The 22,691-nt window shown below is 38.4% G+C and overlaps 6 protein-coding genes across 7 annotated transcripts; 3 read left to right on the top strand and 3 right to left on the bottom strand.

The window, feature by feature from the left end:
- The first annotated feature begins 637 nt into the window (after positions 1-637).
- On the top strand, positions 638-4,011 carry LOC137717426 (tubulin beta-6 chain). Its single transcript, XM_068456792.2, has 3 exons — positions 638-1,593; positions 2,697-2,966; positions 3,066-4,011. Exons 1-3 carry the CDS (start codon positions 1,194-1,196, stop codon positions 3,743-3,745), a joined length of 1,350 nt encoding a protein of 449 aa, XP_068312893.2. The 5' UTR covers positions 638-1,193; the 3' UTR covers positions 3,746-4,011.
- A 1,478-nt stretch (positions 4,012-5,489) lies between these two features.
- Positions 5,490-7,387, bottom strand: LOC137716752 (uncharacterized). 2 transcript variants are annotated; one of them, XM_068456131.2, is made up of 4 exons: positions 6,762-7,387; positions 6,469-6,531; positions 6,258-6,332; positions 5,490-6,173 (listed from the first exon to the last, which is right to left on the bottom strand). In XM_068456131.2, the coding sequence occupies exons 1-4, from the start codon at positions 7,200-7,202 to the stop codon at positions 5,715-5,717; spliced, it is 1,038 nt and encodes a 345-aa protein (XP_068312232.2). In that variant the 5' UTR covers positions 7,203-7,387; the 3' UTR covers positions 5,490-5,714. The 2 variants fall into 2 exon arrangements, with proteins under 2 accessions (XP_068312232.2, XP_068312233.2); XM_068456132.2 differs by having other exon boundaries at positions 5,490-6,149.
- A 1,474-nt stretch (positions 7,388-8,861) lies between these two features.
- On the bottom strand, positions 8,862-11,139 carry LOC137718695 (nucleolin). The gene is made up of 4 exons (XM_068458242.2): positions 10,682-11,139; positions 10,422-10,577; positions 10,250-10,320; positions 8,862-9,314 (listed from the first exon to the last, which is right to left on the bottom strand). Exons 1-4 carry the CDS (start codon positions 11,012-11,014, stop codon positions 9,008-9,010), a joined length of 867 nt encoding a protein of 288 aa, XP_068314343.2. The 5' UTR covers positions 11,015-11,139; the 3' UTR covers positions 8,862-9,007.
- A 2,150-nt stretch (positions 11,140-13,289) lies between these two features.
- Positions 13,290-13,907, top strand: LOC137718032 (uncharacterized). The gene has a single exon (XM_068457552.2). The coding sequence runs from the start codon at positions 13,311-13,313 to the stop codon at positions 13,716-13,718; it is 408 nt and encodes a 135-aa protein (XP_068313653.2). The 5' UTR covers positions 13,290-13,310; the 3' UTR covers positions 13,719-13,907.
- A 568-nt stretch (positions 13,908-14,475) lies between these two features.
- On the bottom strand, positions 14,476-16,393 carry LOC137718803 (uncharacterized). Its single transcript, XM_068458339.2, has 4 exons — positions 16,043-16,393; positions 15,811-15,922; positions 14,946-15,442; positions 14,476-14,830 (listed from the first exon to the last, which is right to left on the bottom strand). Exons 1-4 carry the CDS (start codon positions 16,244-16,246, stop codon positions 14,708-14,710), a joined length of 936 nt encoding a protein of 311 aa, XP_068314440.2. The 5' UTR covers positions 16,247-16,393; the 3' UTR covers positions 14,476-14,707.
- Positions 16,394-18,914: 2,521 nt separating this feature from the next.
- On the top strand, positions 18,915-22,145 carry LOC137718035 (putative alkaline/neutral invertase B). The gene is made up of 4 exons (XM_068457556.2): positions 18,915-19,223; positions 19,613-20,044; positions 20,864-21,422; positions 21,850-22,145. Exons 1-4 carry the CDS (start codon positions 18,915-18,917, stop codon positions 22,143-22,145), a joined length of 1,596 nt encoding a protein of 531 aa, XP_068313657.2.
- Positions 22,146-22,691: the final 546 nt, after the last annotated feature.

The following is a 22,691-nucleotide window of genomic DNA, read 5'->3' as shown; positions in this document are numbered from 1 at the left end:
TTATTTGTAGGATTGTCAATGTATATGTTGCGAGAATACATATGGATTATGGAGGACAATGATTGAGCCGTCTGAGCAGTTTCTCTGATCGCACAACAAAATTGAGAAATTGGTAGCACCGAACAGAATTGGTACAATGGTGCATTAGTGTGAGAGAGGATCCTCGCCGGATCTTCTTTGTGAGACTTTCGGGAATCCTTCTGTATTAGTGTGAGAGAGGATCCTCACTGGATCTTCTTTGTGAGGCTTTCGGGAATCCTTTTATCACATTCTTTCATCGTACATTGGCAATCAACTTTTGTTAGATACTGTTTATATTCGATTTTAAATAAAAAATTTTACAATAATTTCTAATCGCATAATATACGATAAATAAATGTAATTGGAAGATCCTCCTGGCATTAGTGTACCTTTGGTAATATATGATAATCATTTAAACAATGCCCTATACACTACTCAACTGGACATTTAAATTTAAATGTTTTAAATAAAACCACCTTATGTGATGGATCATACAATTTAACAGCGTAACACATGTACATCAATGAAGGGCCTCGAGTTTTTGGTGGCCTAGTGCGAAAAATTAAAATGAGTTCCTTTCCAGCACATTAATATTAAATATTTACATTGTCTTTTTAAGATATGATGTACACTAACACATGTTAAAATACATCTGGGCAGTCCTGGATGGTCAACCTTTTCGCCCTTGTTCGGAAACGACCAAACAATTTTTTGGTCCGCCCAAACACAGTCCTATGACAGTAAAAAGGATATCAACGGATTAAATCTCGCTTTTCTCAATGATACGGTCGGTTTCAACGGATAACACCGTTTCCCGCGGGAAAACTTTTTGGCGGGCGGGGTGGGATCACCGAATTAACGTGCGCACCCCATGCCAGCCAGAGCGACGGAGTGAAGGAAGAGAGAGAAAGTTGGTTTGTTCTTACTCTCTCTGTCTGGCTGTCACACACAGAGCAACCAACGGACTCATTGATTAAAAAAATATCCCACCGCCCATTATTTACCTTCCTAACCTCCGATTCTCTCTCTCCTCCCCTTCCCCTTCATAACACCGACTTCGGACACACTCTCTCCTGTGTCTTCGTCTCTCTCCTCCTCTCGCCGTTCCTCCCAGAACCCCTTGTAAGCGCATCAGCAGATCTCGCTTCGTTTCCGGCACCTCCGTCGCGACAATGAGAGAGATCCTGCACATCCAGGGAGGCCAATGCGGCAACCAGATCGGCTCCAAGTTTTGGGAGGTCATCTGCGACGAGCACGGGGTTGACCCTACCGGAAGGTACCGCGGAGACGCCGGCTCCGATCTCCAGCTCGAGAGGATCAACGTCTACTACAATGAGGCCTCCGGCGGTAGGTACGTCCCCCGCGCCGTCCTCATGGATCTTGAGCCCGGTACCATGGACAGCATCCGATCCGGCCCCTTCGGCCAAATTTTCCGCCCTGACAACTTCGTCTTCGGCCAGTCCGGCGCCGGCAACAACTGGGCGAAAGGACATTATACCGAAGGAGCTGAGTTGATCGATTCCGTTCTCGATGTTGTTCGCAAGGAGGCCGAGAATTGTGATTGCCTTCAAGGTAAAATTTCTTTGAATTTCGACATGAATTATGAGATGAAAATGCTCCTCAATCGGATTTGAATTTCTGCTACATTGAATGTATTGATGCTTGATTGATTATTCAGTTGATTACTGTTTCTGTTGCTCTATTAGTTCGTCGTTTAAGATTTGATAATCCGATTTCCAAATGCTTCTGAATCGGAATTGATTTTCTGCGAGATTATAAACATTGATGCTTGAAGATTCAGTTGATTACCGTTTTCATTAGCGTTGTTAATTACATATTTAACAATAACCTCATTGCAAAGCTAGGATCGTCAGATCCTTCGTCCAAAACTCTAATCTTGTCCTTTACTTTTTGTTTGGTTGTGGATCTGATATATTCGTCGTGGATCTGATATATTCGTCGTCAGCTTTCCTAGCACCGCCATGTGGTTAACTGTACTACTTCTCGCATATATATTATATATGTGTATAATTGTCCTTATATGGCTGCTTTTGCTTGTGGTCCCCCTTGTTTTTTGTTCTTCAGTGGAGACAGATGAAGAATCTGTTTACTTTATTTTGCATGATTGTGATTTCCCAACAGTCTATGTTACCACACCGACGTTGTGTTTGGTTCTTTTGGACTGAGATTCATTACGGATCTCTGTATTCTAAGTCCGTGGACCGAGAGATTTGAGCCACTTAATTTCAATCATATGGTTCTTATTAACCCATCCCACTAGCCTGATTCACAGAAACTAAAAAAAATTTGAGCTCTCTTGAACAGTCCGTATCTCTCGGTCCTTGGATTGCAGACACAGAGGTCTGGAGTGGATCTCATTCCGGTTCTTCTTGCAAATTAACTATTGCAGTAAATCTGAGATGTCAGTAAGAAAATTTTCAACCCTTTTCTGTAACATGCTTAATTGTTTGAGGATTAGTGATTTGTATTTACATGGGAACATTTAGCTTATATTCGTTTGGGTTATAGGGACTTATACCATTGATTTGTTATTGTGAGGATCTGTGGTTGTATGTTAGATCCTTGTTCGTATAAAATCTTCAAACCTCACTTGCCCATTTCCATTTTTGTTTAATATGCTGCTTGACATCGTCTTTTTTTTTTATACGGGGCAGGTTTTCAGGTGTGCCACTCTCTTGGAGGAGGAACTGGTTCTGGAATGGGAACCCTTCTCATATCAAAGATCAGGGAGGAATACCCTGATAGGATGATGCTCACATTCTCCGTTTTCCCTTCACCGAAGGTCTCAGACACTGTTGTGGAACCATACAATGCCACTCTTTCGGTGCACCAGCTGGTTGAGAACGCCGATGAATGCATGGTTCTTGACAACGAGGCACTTTATGACATTTGCTTCAGGACCCTAAAGCTCAGCACCCCGAGCTGTGAGTGACAATCTAATTCTTTTGAATAATGTTGCAAGTAACACAAGTAGTCTTATAGCGCCCGGTTCTAGTTTTACTTAATTGTATATCTGTTTACAGTTGGTGACCTGAACCATTTGATATCCGCAACCATGAGTGGTGTGACATGCTGCCTAAGGTTCCCTGGACAGTTGAACTCGGACCTCCGGAAGCTGGCCGTGAATCTCATCCCATTTCCACGTCTTCACTTCTTCATGGTTGGGTTTGCACCTCTGACCTCTCGTGGATCCCAGCAGTACATCTCCCTTACCGTGCCGGAGCTGACTCAGCAAATGTGGGATGCCAAGAACATGATGTGCGCTGCTGACCCTCGCCATGGACGTTACCTGACAGCCTCAGCTATGTTCAGGGGGAAGATGAGCACCAAAGAGGTGGACGAACAGATGATCAATGTGCAGAACAAGAACTCGTCCTACTTCGTTGAGTGGATCCCTCACAATGTGAAGTCAAGCGTGTGCGATATTCCTCCCAAGGGTTTGAAAATGGCATCTACCTTTGTTGGTAACTCTACATCAATCCAGGAGATGTTCAGGAGAGTGAGCGAGCAGTTCACAGCCATGTTCCGGCGCAAGGCCTTTTTGCATTGGTACACTGGTGAAGGCATGGACGAGATGGAGTTCACCGAAGCAGAGAGCAACATGAATGATTTGGTTGCCGAGTACCAGCAATACCAAGATGCAACCGTGGAGGATGAGGGCGAGTACGAGGAGGAAGGTGCCGAAGAGCATTACGAGGACTAGAACATGCCGGCAATCACAAATCAGGACCGGAAGAAAGAGATGTTTGACATGGAAGGGCTGTCCTTTATTACTTGCTTGTGTACTTAAATGGTAAAATCTGTGTTTTTGGTTTATCATTTTTTTGTATTTGCTTGTGGATTATTGTCTCGGCTAATCACGCAAGATTATCATCTTGCTGGATTAAGTTACAAGTAGTAAATAATCTTGTAAGACGATTTTGTGTGATTGTTCTTTTCCAAGTATGGAATAAAATTGTCATTTTTGCATCGGCTGCCAATCGTTGATTATTTTTTCCAAATTGCATTGCTTCCTAAAACTCAATTTTGATCTCATTTTGTCCCGAGAATTATAAAATCTCCACCACCGTCAAACTCAATATTCGCTCAACTTTGATGGGGGGTATAATTATTTTCTTAAGATTGATTGGTGATTTGTATAGAAGCCAAGGATGAAAGGAGTGGATCAAACATAGTCATAGCAGCGGACTTGTTCTCTGATTCCGTCCGATTGCCGAACAGGAAACCTTCTTTTTTCGGCGGCGATCGGGCAGAATCAGAGAGAAAGTAAAGTGAAGTAAAGAATTTCAGATTATGGCAACGGCATTTCTAGATGATAAAAAGTAGAATACAAGAAATTCTGATTAAAATTGAAAATAATTAAAGGATTAAAAAACCAAACAGAAAAAGATTAAAAGGGAAAGGAAGGAAGGAAAACATAGAAAATGATAGATCATAGATGCATCAGTGTCATGGAAGCATGAGGTGCAACGTCGCTTGCACCAGTAAAATTGCAAGCTTCTCATCCCAATTAATAATTTTCCTCACTTGCATCATAATTAAAATACATATATATACAGACAGAGAAGAGCGAGAGAGAGAGAGAGAGAGAGAGTGTGTATTTGTGTGAGAGAGATGGAAATTAAAATAGTATTTGCCTCTGCATATTTCCAGCAGGAGGCAGGTGAATATTTTTACATTAAGAGGAAGGGAGAGTTCAGCTAAGAAATATAATAGATAGCTTAATTTGATATCGAATACACTATTTACAATATTCGAATTTAAAACTTCTCATTTCTAAGTAAAAAAAAAAATACTACTAAATCGTAGTACTGAATAACTGATGAGGCCTTATCTCAAAGGATAACTATTACTTATGTAAGAACGCAACTAGGGTTTCGTACAACAATTGTGAAGTAAATCCTCCTCCTTCGTCATCTACGGCCGAGATTCTATTGCCAACTTAGAATTCTTACCGGGTCCGTCTTTTATGTGGCCCATTTTTCTGTGTAGGAACAGTAGATGTATGTCTACGGACCAGGCATAAAGCCTGCTCCTTTTTGTTACTGGCAAAAACTCAATTATATTGTGGTTTCACTTACAATATAAACCGGATAAATACTTTTTAATTATATGAAAATTTTATTACGCTCTGGTACATGATGTATAGTAGATGAGTGAAGTGGTAGTTCTACATCTAAGGATTCAATGGCTACTCTTTGACCAATTGCTATACAAGGTGTATATAATTTTATTTTTTTGTTAAAACTTAGAATCGTCTTGATTAACTTTAATATTGTTTAATCTGTAAAGATATTTATAGCTCAAATAGTTGAAAAGTATTCACATATTAACATGTTCCTTGTTTCTTTTTGTGGTACACGAACTTTTCAAATTTGTCACACACAAAAATAATTATTGAATGAATCTGAAATTAAATTTAACAATACATCAATCAAACATCGATGTAATTCCCAATGACCAAAATCTCATTACGAGCTTCTCTTGTTCTGTGACAATGTTAATATATGGAATTATAGGTACAATATATCTACGTACTAAGTCTCACCTTAATAATTGCTAAAAAAGACCTCATCAAACCTTTTGGTTTGGATAAACAATTACACCCCAAATAAAGTAATCAAATTATTAGGGGCAAAAAATTGAAAAAAAAAACATTGGCCAATGCCATGTCATCTGGAGTGGAAGCGAGGTTTCTTGACCCTGCAGATTTCGAGCCTCTTCTGCCTTGCCTCAGCTGCCCTTTTCCTAATCACATCCTTGTTAACCAAGCCAAGATCAAAGGGCTGGGAGGAGTTCAACACGATAGAGTCCTTAAAACAGAGGTTAAAGTTACCGCCTCGCGGGCCCACGTTGATCTCTCTTCTTTGATTTTTAGCCGTTTGATCCATGATCAGCTGCTGCAGTTGATGTTGATAAAAAATCACACTAGGAGGAGGAGGAATTTGAATTTGCATTGGCATTGGCATTTTCACTTGCTCAGGATGTTGGTAAGGCTCTTGATTTGGGGCCGGTTGAGGCAGAGTCACAGACTTGAGTTGGGTCGGTTGGCTTAATTGCTCGGTTGGTTCTGGGCTTGCATCCGAATCCAAACGTGGCTCCTCTTCCTGTTTATGGTCAAGTCTCATTAGCTGCTTAAAAAATAAAAAATAAAAAAAAAGGGTAAGCAAATTAAAACACGAGAAAAATATTTTTTAAGCGAAACAAAAATATACCTCCTCTTTCCTTGCTTTCAACTCCAAATTAAGACCATCCATCTTCTCAAAGAAACGCTTCACATTCACAAGCTCCTGCTCAAATTATCAAAAATCGAAGTTAAATAAATAAATTGAAAAAGAAAAAGGATAATTTGGCACGGTTGAATTTTAGAAAAAGACAGAGAAATTGCTGCAAAAGACCAAAAAATAATTCAAGTAAAATACTTACTTGATTTCGCAATTTTTTCTTCGAAGTCAATTCGTCCACAATTGGAATCCATTCCTCTGTCTTCTGCAGAATCAATAAGAACAAAAAACAAATCAGAAAACAGTGAAAAATAGTAAATAAATCAAAAATATTTAATCCGTAAATTGGAAAAAGAAAGAAAGAGATCGAACCCAGTTGCCAGAATTGCCAGAAAATCAAAACCCATATCACAGAAAAATAAATTACAAAATTTCTTATGGAAAAACAAGAAGTTGTTTTATTTTTGGAGTTTGAACAGAGAAAAAAAGTCGTACCCTTTTTTGACCAAGGAGTTTACTTCTCAGGTGGTCAGGCTGCTTCTCATCAGATTCACTGGGCTCGAAGCACAGCGGCGTATCGGGGCTGGAAGTCTCCTCCTTGACAGCATTAGGGACGGGGGGAGGCGGCGGAGCCATGGCCGCCAAAGGCCCAGGAGCCAGAGAAGCCCAGAGTGGAAGTGAAGACAAAAAATCAGGTCCAATCAGACGACGCAGACTGGAAGCGCCGCCGTCGTTCTTCAGAGCGAGTACAGATCTCTTTCTCTTGCATCCCCAGACGAGCGCGAGCTGAATCGGAAGCGGAGTTTCGAATTCGGAGATCATGTGGGGAAGATTAATCAGGATTTTCGCCACCTCTATCTCGGCGTCGCTGGCGTTCGGAAAACAGGGGAAGAGTAGAAGCCTCTGTTCCATTGTCAGTGTTTCTCTCTGTTCCATTGCTTTCACTCTCTACAATTGAGGATTTCACAGCAATATTGCAGTCTTTGTGGCCAAAAGCACGTATATATATATGCGCCGGAATCAGGGCGGACGACGGGGGGGGTGCGGAGGCGTTGAGGGCAACGAGAAGATTGGATGAGAGAGAGAAAGCAGAGAGAGCGAGTAACTTGGAGGACGGGGTTTTTGTCTTCTGTGTTTATGGGACGCGAGAGGAAAAAAAATCCTTGAGGAGGTAGGAGAGTGCGACACGTGTCGAATAGATGGAGATTGAGGCCAAGCCCCTACTCCCTAGGGTATATAGTCTTTCTAATTTTTTATTATTTTTTAATCAGAGGGAGTTTTCCTTAAATCCTTTTCGCTTTTTTATTTTTCTTACCTTCTGTTTTTCGGATTAGTTTAACAAGGAATATGCAAGAAATCACGTGTTTGTGCGGCCAGATACACAAAATTAATATCTTCTATTTTTACATTATCTAAGGTTACACAGAGTCTTATCTTTCGAGTCGATGCGGCTGCTATAGAAAAGGTTCTCCAATTGTGTTACTTTTCAAAATTTTGATTGTCGGATTAAACAAATTAAAAATGATCAAATAATATAAATTAACATGAGTGTGTAAGAGGCAGAAAAAGTGTGGGTAACACCACCCAGAAATAAACTTGAAACCAATTTTGTTCGCCTTCCTTCATGCAAAGCGTCCCTATGACTCACCAAAACATATTATAAATCAAACAAAAAGAAATTTAATTGGTGATACGTTTATGGGAAATGATTTTCACACTTTTTCAACCTATTTTTGTCCTTTGATTTACCGTTAATTTATTCATCTTGTAGGTAAAAATAAGAGAGGGTAAGAGAACAAAGGGCATTTGCACGTTAATAAACACACCAAAATTTGTACTTCTATATATGAAAAGAAACAGGCCTTTTATGCAAAGGGATCCTTATTTTTTTCAAAAAAAAAAAAAAGGGAATAGGTGTGGGGTCTACTCCACATCGAATTTCAAGGATCCGAACTATCTATTTTGTAAGTCTCGATTCATAGATCATCCTTACAAAATTTCAAATCAATCCGAAACCATTTGCCTATTTAATTATCAAGATCAAATTTCATTGTTTCTTATATAATAAAGTATTCGTTCATTTCTTTGAACCCAATTAGACGTTTTAAATATTTCTGATTTGGCTAATATTTTGCAAGGATGATCTATGAGGTACAACTTGAAAAATAGATAGTTCAGATCATTAAAATTCGATGTGATATGAACCCTACAACTAATTTTTATTTTTATAAAAAAATGATAATCTCTTCCCTTAAAGGTTTAAGAAATCATGTCGGAATATGAAATGGCAACCAAAGTAGCTGACCCATTACCTTGTAAGCCCAGTTTCTTACCAGACTGAGTTTAAGCCCATTAACTCTTGACCATGGTATGAAAATTAAGTTAATTAAACATAAAAAATAAAATTTAAGAAAATCCTGTTAATTGGACTTAATTCTCTGGATTCCGTTACTTCAGGACCAAGTAAAAACAAAAGCAGAAACGACTTAAAGTGCATATCACAAAATCCACCTTCCTGATTCTCCCTAATAATCTTTTACTTTTGTAGTAGAAAAACAATTTCAACTAAGAAAACCCTAGTAAAAATACAAACACTAAATGATAAACCATTGACTAATCTTTTGTTAAAACGTCGCTACAATCCGATTAATGAAAGTTAATTACATCCGAATGCCGAATAATAAGGTAGCAGAACAAATGCCCCAAGGCTGTGATTGATTAATGACAAACAAATAGCACAACTAAGCTGCTTGCTTCTTCTTTACTATTCTGGCCACAAAGTCATCATCAGAGTCTCTCTCTGAGCTGCTATCTTCCGTCTTCTGCTTCTTCGACTGGTTTGTTGCGCTTTTGGAGACTGGTTTCTTGTTATTTGAAGGCGCTGCGGGTGATGGTGTGTTCTTCTTAACAGTAACTGACTTTGTGCTCGTCTTTACAGAAGAATCAGATTTTGTTGGAGAAGTGAGCTTTTGCAGTTGACTCTTCTTCTGCTTCTTCTCAAACACTTTCTCTGCCTCCACTTTGGGTAGCAAACCGTACTCCATCATCCTGAATTCACATTGAAAACTTGAAATCCATGCTTTTACAGAAGCAATCTAGGTTTAATTATACTTGGTCGGTTTCTAGTTTCAACTGCTAGAGTTGTAGCATTGCAAATAATCAAAAAGGGCAAGAGAACCGAGGCTCTCGCCATTGCAGGATCTGGGAGGATTTAAACATTCTTGGTCTTACCCCCAGTTTGGGGAGAAGCTGCCCAAGGACTTCGAATTAGAAAATGTGAAGGAAATGAGGGAGGAGAGTCGTATTTATAGGCAAGGGAGGATTGGGTTGATGGTTAGGATCATTCTACATGACCCAATGGCCAAGATTTTCCATTACGAATCCGTCCTTCTGGTTGCAAACAACCAACTTAACTAGTCTGCAACCTATAGGTTGCAAACAAGCAAAACTGGTATGAAAATCATGAATCTGTTATATGTCATTTACAAGTATAAAAGCAAAGCATCATTCAAAGTACGACCACCACTCAGACATCAACCGAAGAGGCAGGTTTCAAACTGTCAATTGCAAGCTAATACTAAACCTAAACCTAATGCCCTAAATGCAGCATGCACCAAAGTAAACATTTCCTGATTTCCATACATGTTAAACAACAAGAACAAGGTTGAATAGTAGGTATCCAAACTTCTCTCAATTTTATTTGTAAACCAGGTGCAGCGCGATGCAATTCATTGATTTGTAATTCAAGTTCACCGAATTTGGGACTTAAACATGCTTTCGGATGCCCCAAAGCCAGCGCTTCAGTGCAAGCAGCATAGCGGTAACTAGATAACTAGCTACTCACAATAAAACACACTCCGAAACAATTATATTGCCTGAATGCAAGGAGAAGCATAAGGCAGCTCAAATAGTAGGCAGTAAACTCAGCAGTAGTTGTTTAAGCAAAACCAATTATCGGAACAAATGGGATAGCAAGGACTCACCAGAACTGCGCCATTTCGCTACTTGGAATTTGCTGGTGAAGCGACTCGTAGAATTGCCTAAGTGGGTCCTTCTGAACTCCAAAGTACAACAAAACAATCACCCAAAGAATTCCAAAGCAACATTCTAAATCCGAATTAAAGTACTAAGAGAAAAAAGGCAGTGTTTGTGTACCTTCTCGGGAGGGTCCTTCTTCTGACCAGGCAAATCATACACCTTCTTCTCCCTCTTCTTCTTCTCCTCTGTCGCAGCCTCCGACGCCTTCCTCTTCTTCCCCTTCTCCTCCTCCTCCTCCTCCTCCATTTTCTTCACCTTGTTGTTCTTGATTTCCTTCATCCAAATAACCCGCATTCGTCAGTAAAACAGTAAAATTCAGTACCTTCTCACAAACAGAACCCAAATTTGAAAAAAAAAAAACAAAACAAAGCAAGAACCTTTTGGGGCTTTGAATTCGAACCCTTTCTCGGCTTCAAACCCAATTCCTCGTTGCTATCGCCGCCGTTCTCCTCCTTCTTCACTCTGGCTTCTTGTTTAGGTTTCGCCTTCGTGGCCTTATCCCAATCTTGGTCCATCTTGTCCTCCTTCTTCACCTTAGCGGCTTCTCTGCCCGTAGATTTCGCCGTTCCATTCGCATTGCCACTGCTTTTCGTGGGTTGCTTCTTCTTGCGCTCCAACGCAATCGAACCCAAGCTCTTCTCATCGTCGTCGTTTTCTTCCTCTTTCACCTCCCTCCGCGGCTTCGCAGGCTTCTCATCTTTTGGCGGCATCTCTCAAAATTTTCAGTGTGTGAGAAATTCGCAGGCGAAAAGATGGAAACCAAAAGGGTTTTTGGAAGAAAAATCGGAGGGAGTAAAAAGCGAGGGTGTGAATTTCGATATTCAAAAGAAGGAAAATTGCCCTTCCCTTTTTGGGCTTCGCGGTTTAAAACGTTTCGGAATACATTTTATTTTACTTTTTACAAATCATTTTAATTTTCGACAGTCAGATCGAATGAATTGAAAAAAATCAACAAATGAAAATTAATAAAGAGTATGTAAGAAATAAAATAGGATGTGTGGATAGCACATCCCTTCGGAAAACATCTGAAGCCCTAATGCAATAACGGGCCGTAGTATTCATGAAGCCCAACTTAAGCTAGCCTTAATTAAGCCCAACAACTTGAGTCCAACAAGACCCAATACGTCCATTTTTCGCCATTGCCGTGTTTTTGTTGGTGGGGGGGGGGGGGGGGGGGGGGATAATAGTGTTTTTATGTGTTTATGAATGTAAGTATTTCTTATACAGTCTCTCGTAATATAATTGCTTAGACCATCTCCAATGGTTTGGCTAAAAGCCAAATTTTTTAGTCCGGAAAATTTAGTTTTTAGTCCAGAAACAGTTTTTTTGCTCCAACCATTCTAGTCTAAAATTTTAGCCCGGGATTATTAAATAATGAACTTAGGCTTTTTTTTTGTTAAATTAAATTTAAAAATAAATAAATAAATATGTAGACTATCGTAAATTAATTTTATGAATATTTTAATCTAAAAAAATTTAAATTCCGATAAATATTGGGTGGAGTCCATTTCGATTTCTGGGCTAAATTTTGGGGGGAATTTGGCATTGGTTTAACATTTAGCATTTAGCCCAAAATTTCCCCTTGGGTTGGAGTGGGTTTGGGAGGAAATTTTGGAGGGTAATTTGGCTTTTAGCCCACCATTGATGTTGGTCTTAAAAGCATTTATTTGAAGTACATCGTATAAAGAGAGGTCCATCGTCACGTTTTTTCATTCACGATTTTATGTCTTTGGTAATGATAAAAAATATATTTTCTCTCTTCTTACACTATTCTGTTTAATTATCTTGATTGTTATAGTTTGATTTTTTAATTTGATGGTCATAAATAAAAGATAATGGGTGAGAGGCTAAAAGAAAAGGTGAAAATCAGCTCCATTACATGTTCAATTTTATTAAAATTATCCAGTGTCTTTTGAATATATACCTTGAAGTGCTTTCTGAAAAGAAAAAAAAAACATTTCATATATATTTTTCAAAAAAAAAATAAAATTATGAGTCATAAACACTTTTAAAGTTTTTTTCTCAAATGCAGTCAGAAGTCATTTCAAGCGACCTAAACCATGTTTGGTTGTCGTAAAATAATCTCAAACAAGTCATAAAAACTTAATCAAAAATTTAATCACATATAACATAGCAGATACAGCATATCCAACCCTTCCCTGATCGTGAAGATTTGCAATCAACCAAGAAGCATATATTCTTCTTTCCCTGTTTTATGTACTTTTTTTTTTTTTTTTTGGAAAATTTAACATTTTAGTATCAAATTCCCTTCGACTTGAGAGATTTTTTTAGTTATTTCTGGAACACGGACACATACGTTAAATGTCATTATACAAGTAGAGAGACACTTAAAAAATAAAATTCTCTTCACTTATATAATAACGTATGACTTACATATCTGTATGTCCAGATACATTAAAAAATCTCTTATATGTGGGCATGTCAAAGTATCCAAAAGAAATAGATGCAAAGATTGGTGGGAGATAAGAATCTGCAACCTGAGAATTTATGCCAAAGGCACAAAGCCAACACACCTGCACTGTAAACCTCCCATATCAGACCCCACCCTAAAACCCTAGCAATTTCAAATCATGAAAAACTAGCTTACTTGGGGAAAAGTTAACTCCAATTTCCCATACTACTTTGGTATTTTGAGAGATTTTTCAGTGTGATCGTTAAATTGAGTGGTACATCACATATCATTATATAGCTAGAGAAAGATATGTGTTAAAAAGTTAATAACTTTAAAAATAAAATTTCTCACCATTTATATAAAAACACGTGATGTATTATCCGTATTCCCGTCATAACTAAAAATTTCTCATCTCCTCTTACTGTCTAACCCTGGAATGCCACGCGGCATCTCGAACCAGTGATACAATGTCACGTAGAGGAGGTCAAATACATTGTATTATTTGCCCGAAATGTGCTACAGTGACTTGGGTATATATAATACCATCTTCGTCCTTCATCTCACTCAAAAAAAAAAGAACTAGCTAGAGAGAGATGGGTTGGTTTTTGAGTGAGAGAAAAGGAAGGAAGGGATGGATGGAGGAGACCCTAGCCTCCGTCTCCGCGCCGCCATCGTCTCTAGTGATGCTAGTCGGCATAGTGGTTGCGTTACTAATATTTTCATCTTACACCAGCTACAAGGCGCAGATGGAGAGAACTAAGTTCGGGTTCAATATATTTGTCTTGTTTCTGCCTTTGTTGTTGACCATTGTCGCTTACTGTTTGATCACATACCAGAACTTTCGGGTGAGGACGAAGGCGGCGGTGGCTGATAAGGCAGCTGAAGGTGGAGGAGCATCCCCCTGGGGCGTGGCCTTGTTTCTGGGGCTGTTGCTCGTTTTGGTGTCCTATCAGTCTTCTGTGCAGTCCAAGTGGTGGCCTCACTATTGGGGTTCTTATTAGTTAATTAAAACAACTACTTATTGTTAATCATGAAGTTAATCAAGCAGTTTTTGAGGTTCCATTCATCATAATTGTCATCATGATGTAACAATAATGATGTTCGTGGTGTTGTTTGAAACTGGAATTGTACTTCATGATCCTGCTGTGTTATTAGTTAAGAATGAATTAGTTGTGTGGATAGTTTGGAAATATGCTCGTGAGTAGAGGTGACAAATCAATCATTTGGTTGTTAACGGATACTTGTTAAAAGTCTCGTTTAATTTAATATCACCATAACATAGAGTTGAGATTGGTAGTGGTGATGATGGTATAAGGTGAAATCAAACTAAATCGGTCTTAATGGGTACCCATTAACAATCCAATGGATTGATTTGCCACCTTTACTCATGAGTTTATGGTAGAACGGTGCTTATTTGGAACTGCTTTTGTACAAAGCACTTATAGTCTTATAGACTCTTTTTCAACAGCTTAACATGCCAAGATTTTATGCCAAAATTTTATTGAACATCCAAATCCACTAAAGAAGCAAGCGCTTTTATGGCCAAAATGCATCTCTTAATTTCTTTTGCATTTGGAGAAACTGGAAGTGATGCAGCCCCTTCTTTAGAAAGGGCTTTTACGATCCAAAAGCAGCTTTTAGTTTTTTTTGCGTAACGAAGTAGAAGTGCTTTTAGAGGCAATTACAAATAGGCCTTGAGAATAAAAAAGCTATAAAGGAAAAAATAGAAAAGTCTACTGAGAATCAAATTCCCACTGATGAAAAAAGAAAAAAATAAATTTATCAAAATTTACAGGATCAATGTGTAAGATAACACCACATAGATGCTTCACAGATCCAATCATATATTTTACTACTTGTTAGGATTGACACATAATTTACACAAAAGCAATGAACCCTAGGAGAACACAAGACAAGCTAAAACTGAACAACACCACATGAAACTACGGTGTGACAATCGCCGTTAGGAAAACGCCGTTGGGCGGGACGGTTATCTTACACTGGGTGATGATGCATTCTTCAACTTGGGTACTTTAAATCTGGATGAGAACAACTTTGGAGTCTCGGTAATGGTTATAACATCATCTGCGTTTCTCTTTGAACTGCCGCTCCCCTGATCAACCAGAAACAGAAGATCAAATATTGTAGTTTTAGCATCGGTGCTACAAAATAGCAAAGAGAAATAAATAAGAACACATCTGATTCGAACTCATTAAATTCGGAAGTACCTTTTTGGTGTCCTTTGAAGGATGAGGACGTTGTACAGCTGACGAATCTTTCTTCACAGTTACATTAACACTACTCTTGCCTCTAGTTCTTGTTGTACACCGGTTCAAAACAGGAGTAGACGAAGTACTTGCGGAATTTCTTAATGTTTCCAACTCCTTCGAAAGTTTAGAAATTTCCTCCTTGAAATTGTTTGAATCAGTCTCCATCTTAGCAACTTTACTTATTAAAATTCCAATCTTGTCATCCTTTTCGGTACTTGAGGACTGTAACTGCTCCATACTGGCGAGAAGAGTTTGTATCTTTGCATTCGCCTGCTCGAGTTCAGAATTCTTGCTCTTCAGTTTAGTTTTGTAATCATTTTCCATAAGGTCGTACTGATGCCACGCAAAGCTCTTTTCGGAAGCAAGCTTATCACATTGCTGCTTTAAGGTGGTATTTTTGTTGGAGTGTAGGTCAAACCATGCTTTAAAACCTTCTACCTCACTGTCTGAGTATTCTGTAAGTACAAAAACATCAAGAATAGTATCACAAAACAGCCCGAATTCCCACCCACATACAGCAAGTACCCCATCATCTAAAAGAGGCCTTGCTAATTTGCTAACATGGGATATTTTGACGGAAAAAATCATCGAAATCCAACATAATCGAGTTGCTTATATAGACAATACAAACCTAATACACTGACAGGAAAAAAGACGGATTAACTCAAATTACTACTCAAATCGACATGGAACGCTATAAATACTAAACCCAAGTTTTCTTGTGTTTCGAAAACAGAATTCTAACGGAATCAAACACAATCTACAGAAAATCAAGCTTATAAAGTAACAATATTTTTTGCATATATGAAAAAAAAATACTCACCTAACTTGAGTTTCGCGATATAAGCCTCTTGTTGCTTCATGCTAAGAGCCCACCCTAACTTGGCCGACTCAACGGAGCCTTCCATTTCTTTCAATTCCAAGTCCACCTTCATCTACACACAAATTCACAAGAAACCCACAGAAATTTTCAATTCCAAACCCCCCCAAAAAGAAATTTGTATGTCAATGCACGAAACCCTAATTTTCCAAAATTGAAAAATTGGGGAAAGTACCTGGCGGATTTGATCTCCCAAGAGATGAAACGCGGAGATCCACTTCTCTTCTTGCACTCTGACGCGATCTTTGAAGACTTTTCTGTCGGCGGCCATCGTCTCGAGGTTCGATTGCTGAGACCGCAGCATCTGTACCAGCGCGTTGAATATGTTGTGCCAGTTCCGGCGCTGAGAGGGGGGGTCCAGAAGCTCTTTGGTGCCCATTTGGGAAGAGAAATCGCAGAAGAAGAAGAAAAAGATCGGATCTTTGGAGAGCGGAGTTTTGGAGGAGAAGAAGAAGACCGTTGGAGAGAGAGAGAGAGAGCACTATAGAGTGTTAAGAGTTGCGAGTTGTCAAAGAGGGAGCTTTCAATCTCAACGGTCGGGAAATATAAAAAAGGTGTCGTTTTTTGAAAGCGAAGCGGTCTATCAGATGAGATGAGGGATAGAGTTGGATTGGGCTGGTTTGGGTTGGGTTCTTGTTAAAGAAATCAGGCCGTTAACCGAGTAACGAGTCAGTTAGAAATTGATTTTTTTTTTTAAATGTCTCCTTAAAAGAAGTGCAAAATGATTTTTTTGAAATGGTTATCGAGCCTCTCTCGGATGTATTCTTCAAGGCATCTCAAATCTAATTTATGGCGGGAGTCGTGTTTCTGCCCAAAGTTGGGTTGTTTTCCTAAGTAACAGAGGTTTTCGGGCGCTGGTGATTTCAAGCTTGGTTGTCTGCATTGACTGAATTGTCTTGGTTGTCAGCTGACATTAATCGATTAAGGTGAGAACATGAATGTAGCACTCGATGAAAATATCAATTGTTGAAATCAAATTTCCGCACCATCGTAGATGATTAAAATGTGCAAATCTAACCACTTACAAACAAGACCAAACAACCGTAATAGTAAGGATGCGGACTTTTAATTTAGAAATACTTTTTTGTAATTGGAAGAAATAAAACTATTTGGAAAATTACTATAACCGTAAAGATGTTCCTAAGAATCTAAACTTAGCCGCCGGATCTTACAAAAAATGCCTTGCATTCGTATTTTCCTTTTTCTAAATATGACAAAATATTGTACATTGGAAATTTGTCATGACGAATGACTTGAAAAAATTAAATATACGTCGTGGAACTTGCTCTTGATTATTCGAAACTTATCAATTAAAATCTTCGAAGTTATCTAAAAATTAATTTTCTTTGTGCATTATTTGTTTACAATTTTCGTGGACGAATAACTTTGGACAAGTTCTCTAACTCATTAAGCCTAAAGGTTGTTATCAATATTTTGTTTATTATTATAAACGGCTTTATTTATTTTTTTTTTTAAGCAAACGATATTATCGATACTAAAGGGTAAGGGAGTAGGCTAAGTCTAATAATGTGCTAGTAATTATCAAGGTTCTAAAAGACGCTAGGCGCTAGTCGGGTGGCGAGCTGGGGCATAGCGCTTAGGCGGACTAGGCGGATTTAACTAAATCCATTATATTTCATATAAATAAGTGAATGTTTATACTTGAAGTATATATAATTTCATCATAAACTACAAAATAGAATAACACATATATTATGAAGTATTGGAACATAATGAAAACATGGGGAACAAGCATATAATGTGTGCTCATTTAAATATTCGACAAGTCTCTTACAATTTATTGAAAAAAAAAATGCAAAATAAAAGTTATCTATTTTTAGAATAGTGGTAATTATGTGGTTCAAATTCGTTTTTGGGGAAAATCGAACATAAGACCTCTCACTTACGAGTAAAGAGGAATTACACTAGACCGTAGTACTAAATGACGACTTTATTATATGTTAGTAAATGCACCATATACAAAAAATGAGAATAAAACTCATATTTTGCATACCTATTTCCATAAGCTAAATATTCTATTTTCGGCAAATCCTCGTGGACAACTGACATGCTTCCTACCTCCCATATCCCATTTTTTTTTCTTTAAATTTTATTACTATTAACGGGAGAGGGAGAGTCCAAAAATATTACAATAATTTAAAAAATGAAGATTTTTGAACCTGAGACGCATGGATGAAAATCCAACATTTTATCTGCTAAAATATCAACCACATGCTCCTAGATCCCACCTTCTTAGTCTTAAAAATCTCTTTTAAACAAACAATTCACAGAGATCTTCAATTTTGCAACTTGTTACCAAAAGAAAAAAAAAATTTGCTTAAACCTTGATCTCTGGATCATGGAAATAAAAATTAAAAAAAAAAAAAAAAAAAAAAAAAAAAGGAAGAAAACGTTAAAACCTTTGGAAATAAAGAAGAACTATAAACGTTCATTTGGTCCGGCAGCCTTTGGACTTTGGAAATATGACAACCATAAACCATTCGGGCTACACAAAAATAAAGACAAAAACGAGGGGAACATCCCAAGCTGCCGACGGATTTACCTAGATTGCCAACTTCCGTCCACATTTAACTACAACGCCATTTTCTTTCGCAGTCCGGTTAAAATTCGCTTCTTGTACTTATCTTTGATGTATCGTTGAAGATTATGAATGTCGTCGATTCGATCAAAAACTATGAGACCGTTTGCTTCCCTGCTGTCAACTTTTTCATCCTCCCCATTTCGCTCCACCATATAAGTTGCCACATTACTCGCATCACCAGCAGGACAAGCAGCCATCTTCTTCCCTTCGTTAGCTTTTCTGCTACGTTTTTGGTAAGCAAAAGTTTTACTCAACGACCATTACAAGAAAAAAGTAAAGGAATTAGTTGCTTTCAATATCCATCAACTTTATGTGCTAAATCTACATCATTATTTTTTTTTTTGTGATGAACTCATGCGGTCAACCTATGCAGATTCTTGAACCTTAGATTTGATACCGAAATCGCTGTTTTCGATCGATATTCAAGGACCGAGAACCGGAAAAGATGTCTCCTTCACAAAATGGGAATGCGAGAACTCACGAGTCACCTGTTTTCGAAATCGGAGAAGACTCCAATTTACTGAGGTTGCTGGACAGGCCTAGACCGGTAAGCGTGGAGAAGAAGAGATCATTCGATGAAAGGTCGTTCAGCGAGTTGTCTTTTTTGGGGAGTCCTAGACCAAGCTTTGACACCAATCCCATGGTTTCCGATGCCTGGGAAACCTTGCGCCGCTCTGTAGTTCACTTTCGTGGCCAGGCTGTTGGAACCCTCGCCGCCGTCGACCATTCTGTCGAAGAACTTAACTATGATCAGGTGAACTTTTAATTAAAAATAGAACCGGAGGGACACTACCGATACGAGGCTTTAGAGCTCGTTTGAATGTACTTTTAAAATGACTGAAAATGCTTTTAGATAAAATGTTTTTAGATTCCAAAAGTATTTTAAGTGCTTTCTGCAAGAAGCACCAGTTATGTGCTTCTTTTAGGAAGCACTTTAAGTGCTTTTTCAAGATTTATTTGCATTTATACTAAGGATTGATTCCAAAAACATTTTCACCAAAAACGCTTTCATTCATTTTAAAAGCATATTCAAACGAGCTCTTATATAAACTATATTTCATAACCAGTTCATTTTGTGTATATTTCTCTCAAATTAATGTTACAAATTTATTTCATGCTTTTCTTAGTAATCTTTTCGTATAGGTGTTTGTTAGAGATTTTGTGCCAAGTGCATTGGCATTTTTGATGAATGGAGAATATGAGATAGTGAAGAACTTTCTTTTGAAAACACTTCGCCTGCAATCACTGAAGAAATTTGTGGACCAATTCAAGCTAGGAGAAGGGGTCATGCCGGCGAGCTTCAAAGTGCACCATGACCCCATACGAAACTCCGAAACCATATCTGCGGATTTTGGCGAGACTGCAATCGGAAGAGTGGCTCCGGTTGATTCTGGATTCTGGTGGATCATATTGCTTCGCGCTTACACAAAGTCAACCGGGGACTCTTCGGTCTCCGAAATGCCCGATTGCCAAAACGGCATTCGCCTCATCCTCGCTCTCTGCCTCTCAGAAGGATTTGATACTTTCCCTACTCTGCTCTGTGCTGATGGATGTTGTATGATTGATCGCAGAATGGTTAGTTTACTTCCCATTTTATCAGACGCCTTTAGTGCGCTAATTACTAATTAGTCATGTTTTGCTTTAGTTATTATCTAAACCCTACATCCATTCTTTATCAATGGACACTCAGTCGATTGTAGCGATCAAAAATTGGCTAAAATAATTATACATTACATCTTATTTGTTATAAATTGCTTCGGCACAAAATAAAAAACGGTATCTCCAACACATAAATGGTTGGGAATTAACATTCTCATCATCTTTGGTAAAATCAAGTCCACTGCATAGACATTCATAAACTGCTTTACCGTAATTCTTAGCGGATAACCCCAATTTTGGTTTTATAGTACATCCCAATAGAGAGCGGTCATACTTGTTCAATTTATCTCTCTCAAATTAGATACCATGAGGCGGGCCTTGTAAAGTTTTAACATAAGCAGGAGGGATTCGCAAATCCTCCAGACATAGAGCGCGCAGGGCCTTGAACCCAAACATATTACCTACAATGGAAGTAAACATGTTAGTAACAGAACCTTCCTTAAAAATGTCTAAAGAGAAATTAATATTTACAACGTATCGATCTGATATCGATAATATAGTGATCAGAGATTAACCAGTCATATAATATGACTAATTAGTCATGTCACGGTTTTCTTCTTTAAGCAAGAAGTTCATTTTATTTTATTAAATAATAGATTGTCGATATTATATATATTTCATTATCGATAATATGTGTAACAAAATTTATCCCGACATGTTTCATTAGCATCTAATATCGACTTTTTGCGCAGAGAATTTTTGTTTAATCAAAATACGTTATGATATGTATTGCAGGGTGTGTACGGATATCCAATCGAAATTCAAGCGCTGTTCTTCATGGCATTACGATGCGCTCTGATTTTGCTCAAGCAAGACAACTGCGGCAAAGAATTCGTAAACCGCATAACCGACCGCCTCCACGCCCTGACCTACCACATGCGCAGCTACTTCTGGCTGGACCTGAAGCAGCTCAACGACATCTACCGCTACAAGACGGAGGAGTACTCTCATACGGCAGTGAACAAGTTCAACGTCATGCCGGATTCGCTGCCCAATTGGGTGTTCGATTTCATGCCGAGCCACGGCGGTTACTTCATTGGGAATGTGAGCCCGGCCAGAATGGATTTCCGGTGGTTCTGTTTGGGCAATTGCATGGCGATTTTATCATCTTTGGCGACGCCGGAACAGGCATCGGCGATCATGGATCTCATTGAATCGCGGTGGGATGAGTTGGTCGGAGAAGTGCCGTTGAAGATTTGCTATCCAGCAATAGAAAATCATGAGTGGGGGATTGTTACTGGCTGTGATCCAAAGAATACTAGGTGGAGTTACCACAATGGAGGCTCTTGGCCAGGTGAACTTATCGCCTATTCACTAATTTGAAACTGCTTTTGTACAAAGTACTTAGGTCTGGATTGGTGCTGAAGTGATTCTGAAAAAAGCTGGGAGCTGTTTTTGTGTTTGGTAAACATTTAGCTTCAGCTTTTTTTCACAGTTTTGGGTGAAAAAAAAAGCCAAAAACAGGAAGCTGCAAAACCCAACTTTAAAAAACCAACTTTTTTTCACATTTATTTTACATAAAAGTTTATCAAACACTATAATATTGCTTTTTCTTTTTCAAAAGCACTTTTACAAAAAAGTTTACCAAACACTATGCTGCTTTATTTCACAGCTGCTTATTCTCACAACACAGCAGAAGCAGCTTTTTTTGTTAAATGAAAAATGAAATTTGAGGGAAAAATATGTTTCGTAAAATAATTTTATTTTTGTGATTGGCGCAGTGCTGCTGTGGCTGTTGACGGCGGCATGCATAAAAACGGGGAGGCCCCAAATAGCGCGACGTGCGATCGAGCTGGCGGAGAGCCGGTTGTCGAAAGACGGTTGGCCGGAGTACTATGACGGGAAGCTAGGGAGGTACATGGGGAAGCAGGCACGGAAGTACCAGACATGGTCGGTTGCAGGGTACTTGGTGGCAAAGATGATGCTGGAAGACCCCTCTCATTTGGGAATGGTAGCATTGCAGGAGGACGAGCAAATGAAACCCCTAATTAAAAGATCTGCTTCATGGACCTCTTAAATATATATTTTTTTAAATAAATTTTTTTTTTTTTTTTTTTTTTGCCGTATTTATGCAAATGTTTGTTAGAATATTGCAAGCAAACAGTTTTGGGCGTGTTAATTTTTTTTTTTTTTTTGTGAGAAAGTGGAACTTTTAGCATTTAAACATCTTTATAGTTTATTCTCCTCTTTTATACAAACGTACATTAGGTCAGCTACGGAGGATATATATATTGAATGTTTAGTAGTTATCAAATGAGTCTCAATTATTAAAGCTTAAAAACTTAAAAGTAAAAACAAATAGTTATCAAACGGTTTTGACTTTACATTTTTAATTTGAAGCATAACCTAGACAACTTTTATAAACCCCATAAAATCACAAGTTCCAAATTGATGGGGCTGAGGCGCAGATTGTACGCAAGTATCCGAAATTCAAACAGGTATGTTATATGTTATGGTTTAGGGTTTTGGTCCTTTTAAAACAAACTCGTGTTTCTCTCCGTCGTGATCACGAAAGGCATTTTTTATTTTTTTTCCCGAACAAAGAAATGACGTTTTGCAAGAA

Source organism: Pyrus communis, chromosome 8 (genome assembly GCF_041283825.1).
Source record: "Pyrus communis isolate YQ-2024b chromosome 8, ASM4128382v1, whole genome shotgun sequence".
Lineage (NCBI taxonomy): Eukaryota > Viridiplantae > Streptophyta > Magnoliopsida > Rosales > Rosaceae > Pyrus > Pyrus communis.
Note: the sequence above shows the minus strand (reverse complement) of the source record. Positions and strands in the feature narration are given on the sequence as shown.

What these genes read in the sequence shown, in the direction of transcription:
- LOC137717426 (XM_068456792.2), top strand. Translation starts at nt 1,194, where the DNA reads ATGAGAGAGATCCTGCACATCCAGGGAGGCCAATGCGGCAACCAGATC. An exon ending in GAATTGTGATTGCCTTCAAG is followed by an intron (nt 1,594 to 2,696) that starts GTAAAATTTCTT and finishes TATACGGGGCAG; the next exon opens with GTTTTCAGGTGTGCCACTCT. An exon ending in AAAGCTCAGCACCCCGAGCT is followed by an intron (nt 2,967 to 3,065) that starts GTGAGTGACAAT and finishes ATCTGTTTACAG; the next exon opens with TTGGTGACCTGAACCATTTG.
- LOC137716752 (XM_068456131.2), bottom strand. Translation starts at nt 7,202, where the DNA reads ATGGAACAGAGAGAAACACTGACAATGGAACAGAGGCTTCTACTCTTC. An exon ending in AACTCCTTGGTCAAAAAAGG is followed by an intron (nt 6,532 to 6,761) that starts GTACGACTTTTT and finishes TTGATTCTGCAG; the next exon opens with AAGACAGAGGAATGGATTCC. An exon ending in AGAAAAAATTGCGAAATCAA is followed by an intron (nt 6,333 to 6,468) that starts GTAAGTATTTTA and finishes TAATTTGAGCAG; the next exon opens with GAGCTTGTGAATGTGAAGCG.
- LOC137718695 (XM_068458242.2), bottom strand. Translation starts at nt 11,014, where the DNA reads ATGCCGCCAAAAGATGAGAAGCCTGCGAAGCCGCGGAGGGAGGTGAAA. An exon ending in AGAAGGACCCTCCCGAGAAG is followed by an intron (nt 10,321 to 10,421) that starts GTACACAAACAC and finishes TTTGGAGTTCAG; the next exon opens with AAGGACCCACTTAGGCAATT. An exon ending in AGCGAAATGGCGCAGTTCTG is followed by an intron (nt 9,315 to 10,249) that starts GTGAGTCCTTGC and finishes ATGTGAATTCAG; the next exon opens with GATGATGGAGTACGGTTTGC.
- LOC137718032 (XM_068457552.2), top strand. Translation starts at nt 13,311, where the DNA reads ATGGGTTGGTTTTTGAGTGAGAGAAAAGGAAGGAAGGGATGGATGGAG.
- LOC137718803 (XM_068458339.2), bottom strand. Translation starts at nt 16,246, where the DNA reads ATGGGCACCAAAGAGCTTCTGGACCCCCCCTCTCAGCGCCGGAACTGG. An exon ending in TGGGAGATCAAATCCGCCAG is followed by an intron (nt 15,923 to 16,042) that starts GTACTTTCCCCA and finishes ATTTGTGTGTAG; the next exon opens with ATGAAGGTGGACTTGGAATT. An exon ending in TATCGCGAAACTCAAGTTAG is followed by an intron (nt 15,443 to 15,810) that starts GTGAGTATTTTT and finishes TTGTACTTACAG; the next exon opens with AATACTCAGACAGTGAGGTA.
- LOC137718035 (XM_068457556.2), top strand. Translation starts at nt 18,915, where the DNA reads ATGTCTCCTTCACAAAATGGGAATGCGAGAACTCACGAGTCACCTGTT. An exon ending in GTATGATTGATCGCAGAATG is followed by an intron (nt 20,045 to 20,863) that starts GTTAGTTTACTT and finishes TATGTATTGCAG; the next exon opens with GGTGTGTACGGATATCCAAT. An exon ending in CAATGGAGGCTCTTGGCCAG is followed by an intron (nt 21,423 to 21,849) that starts GTGAACTTATCG and finishes TGATTGGCGCAG; the next exon opens with TGCTGCTGTGGCTGTTGACG.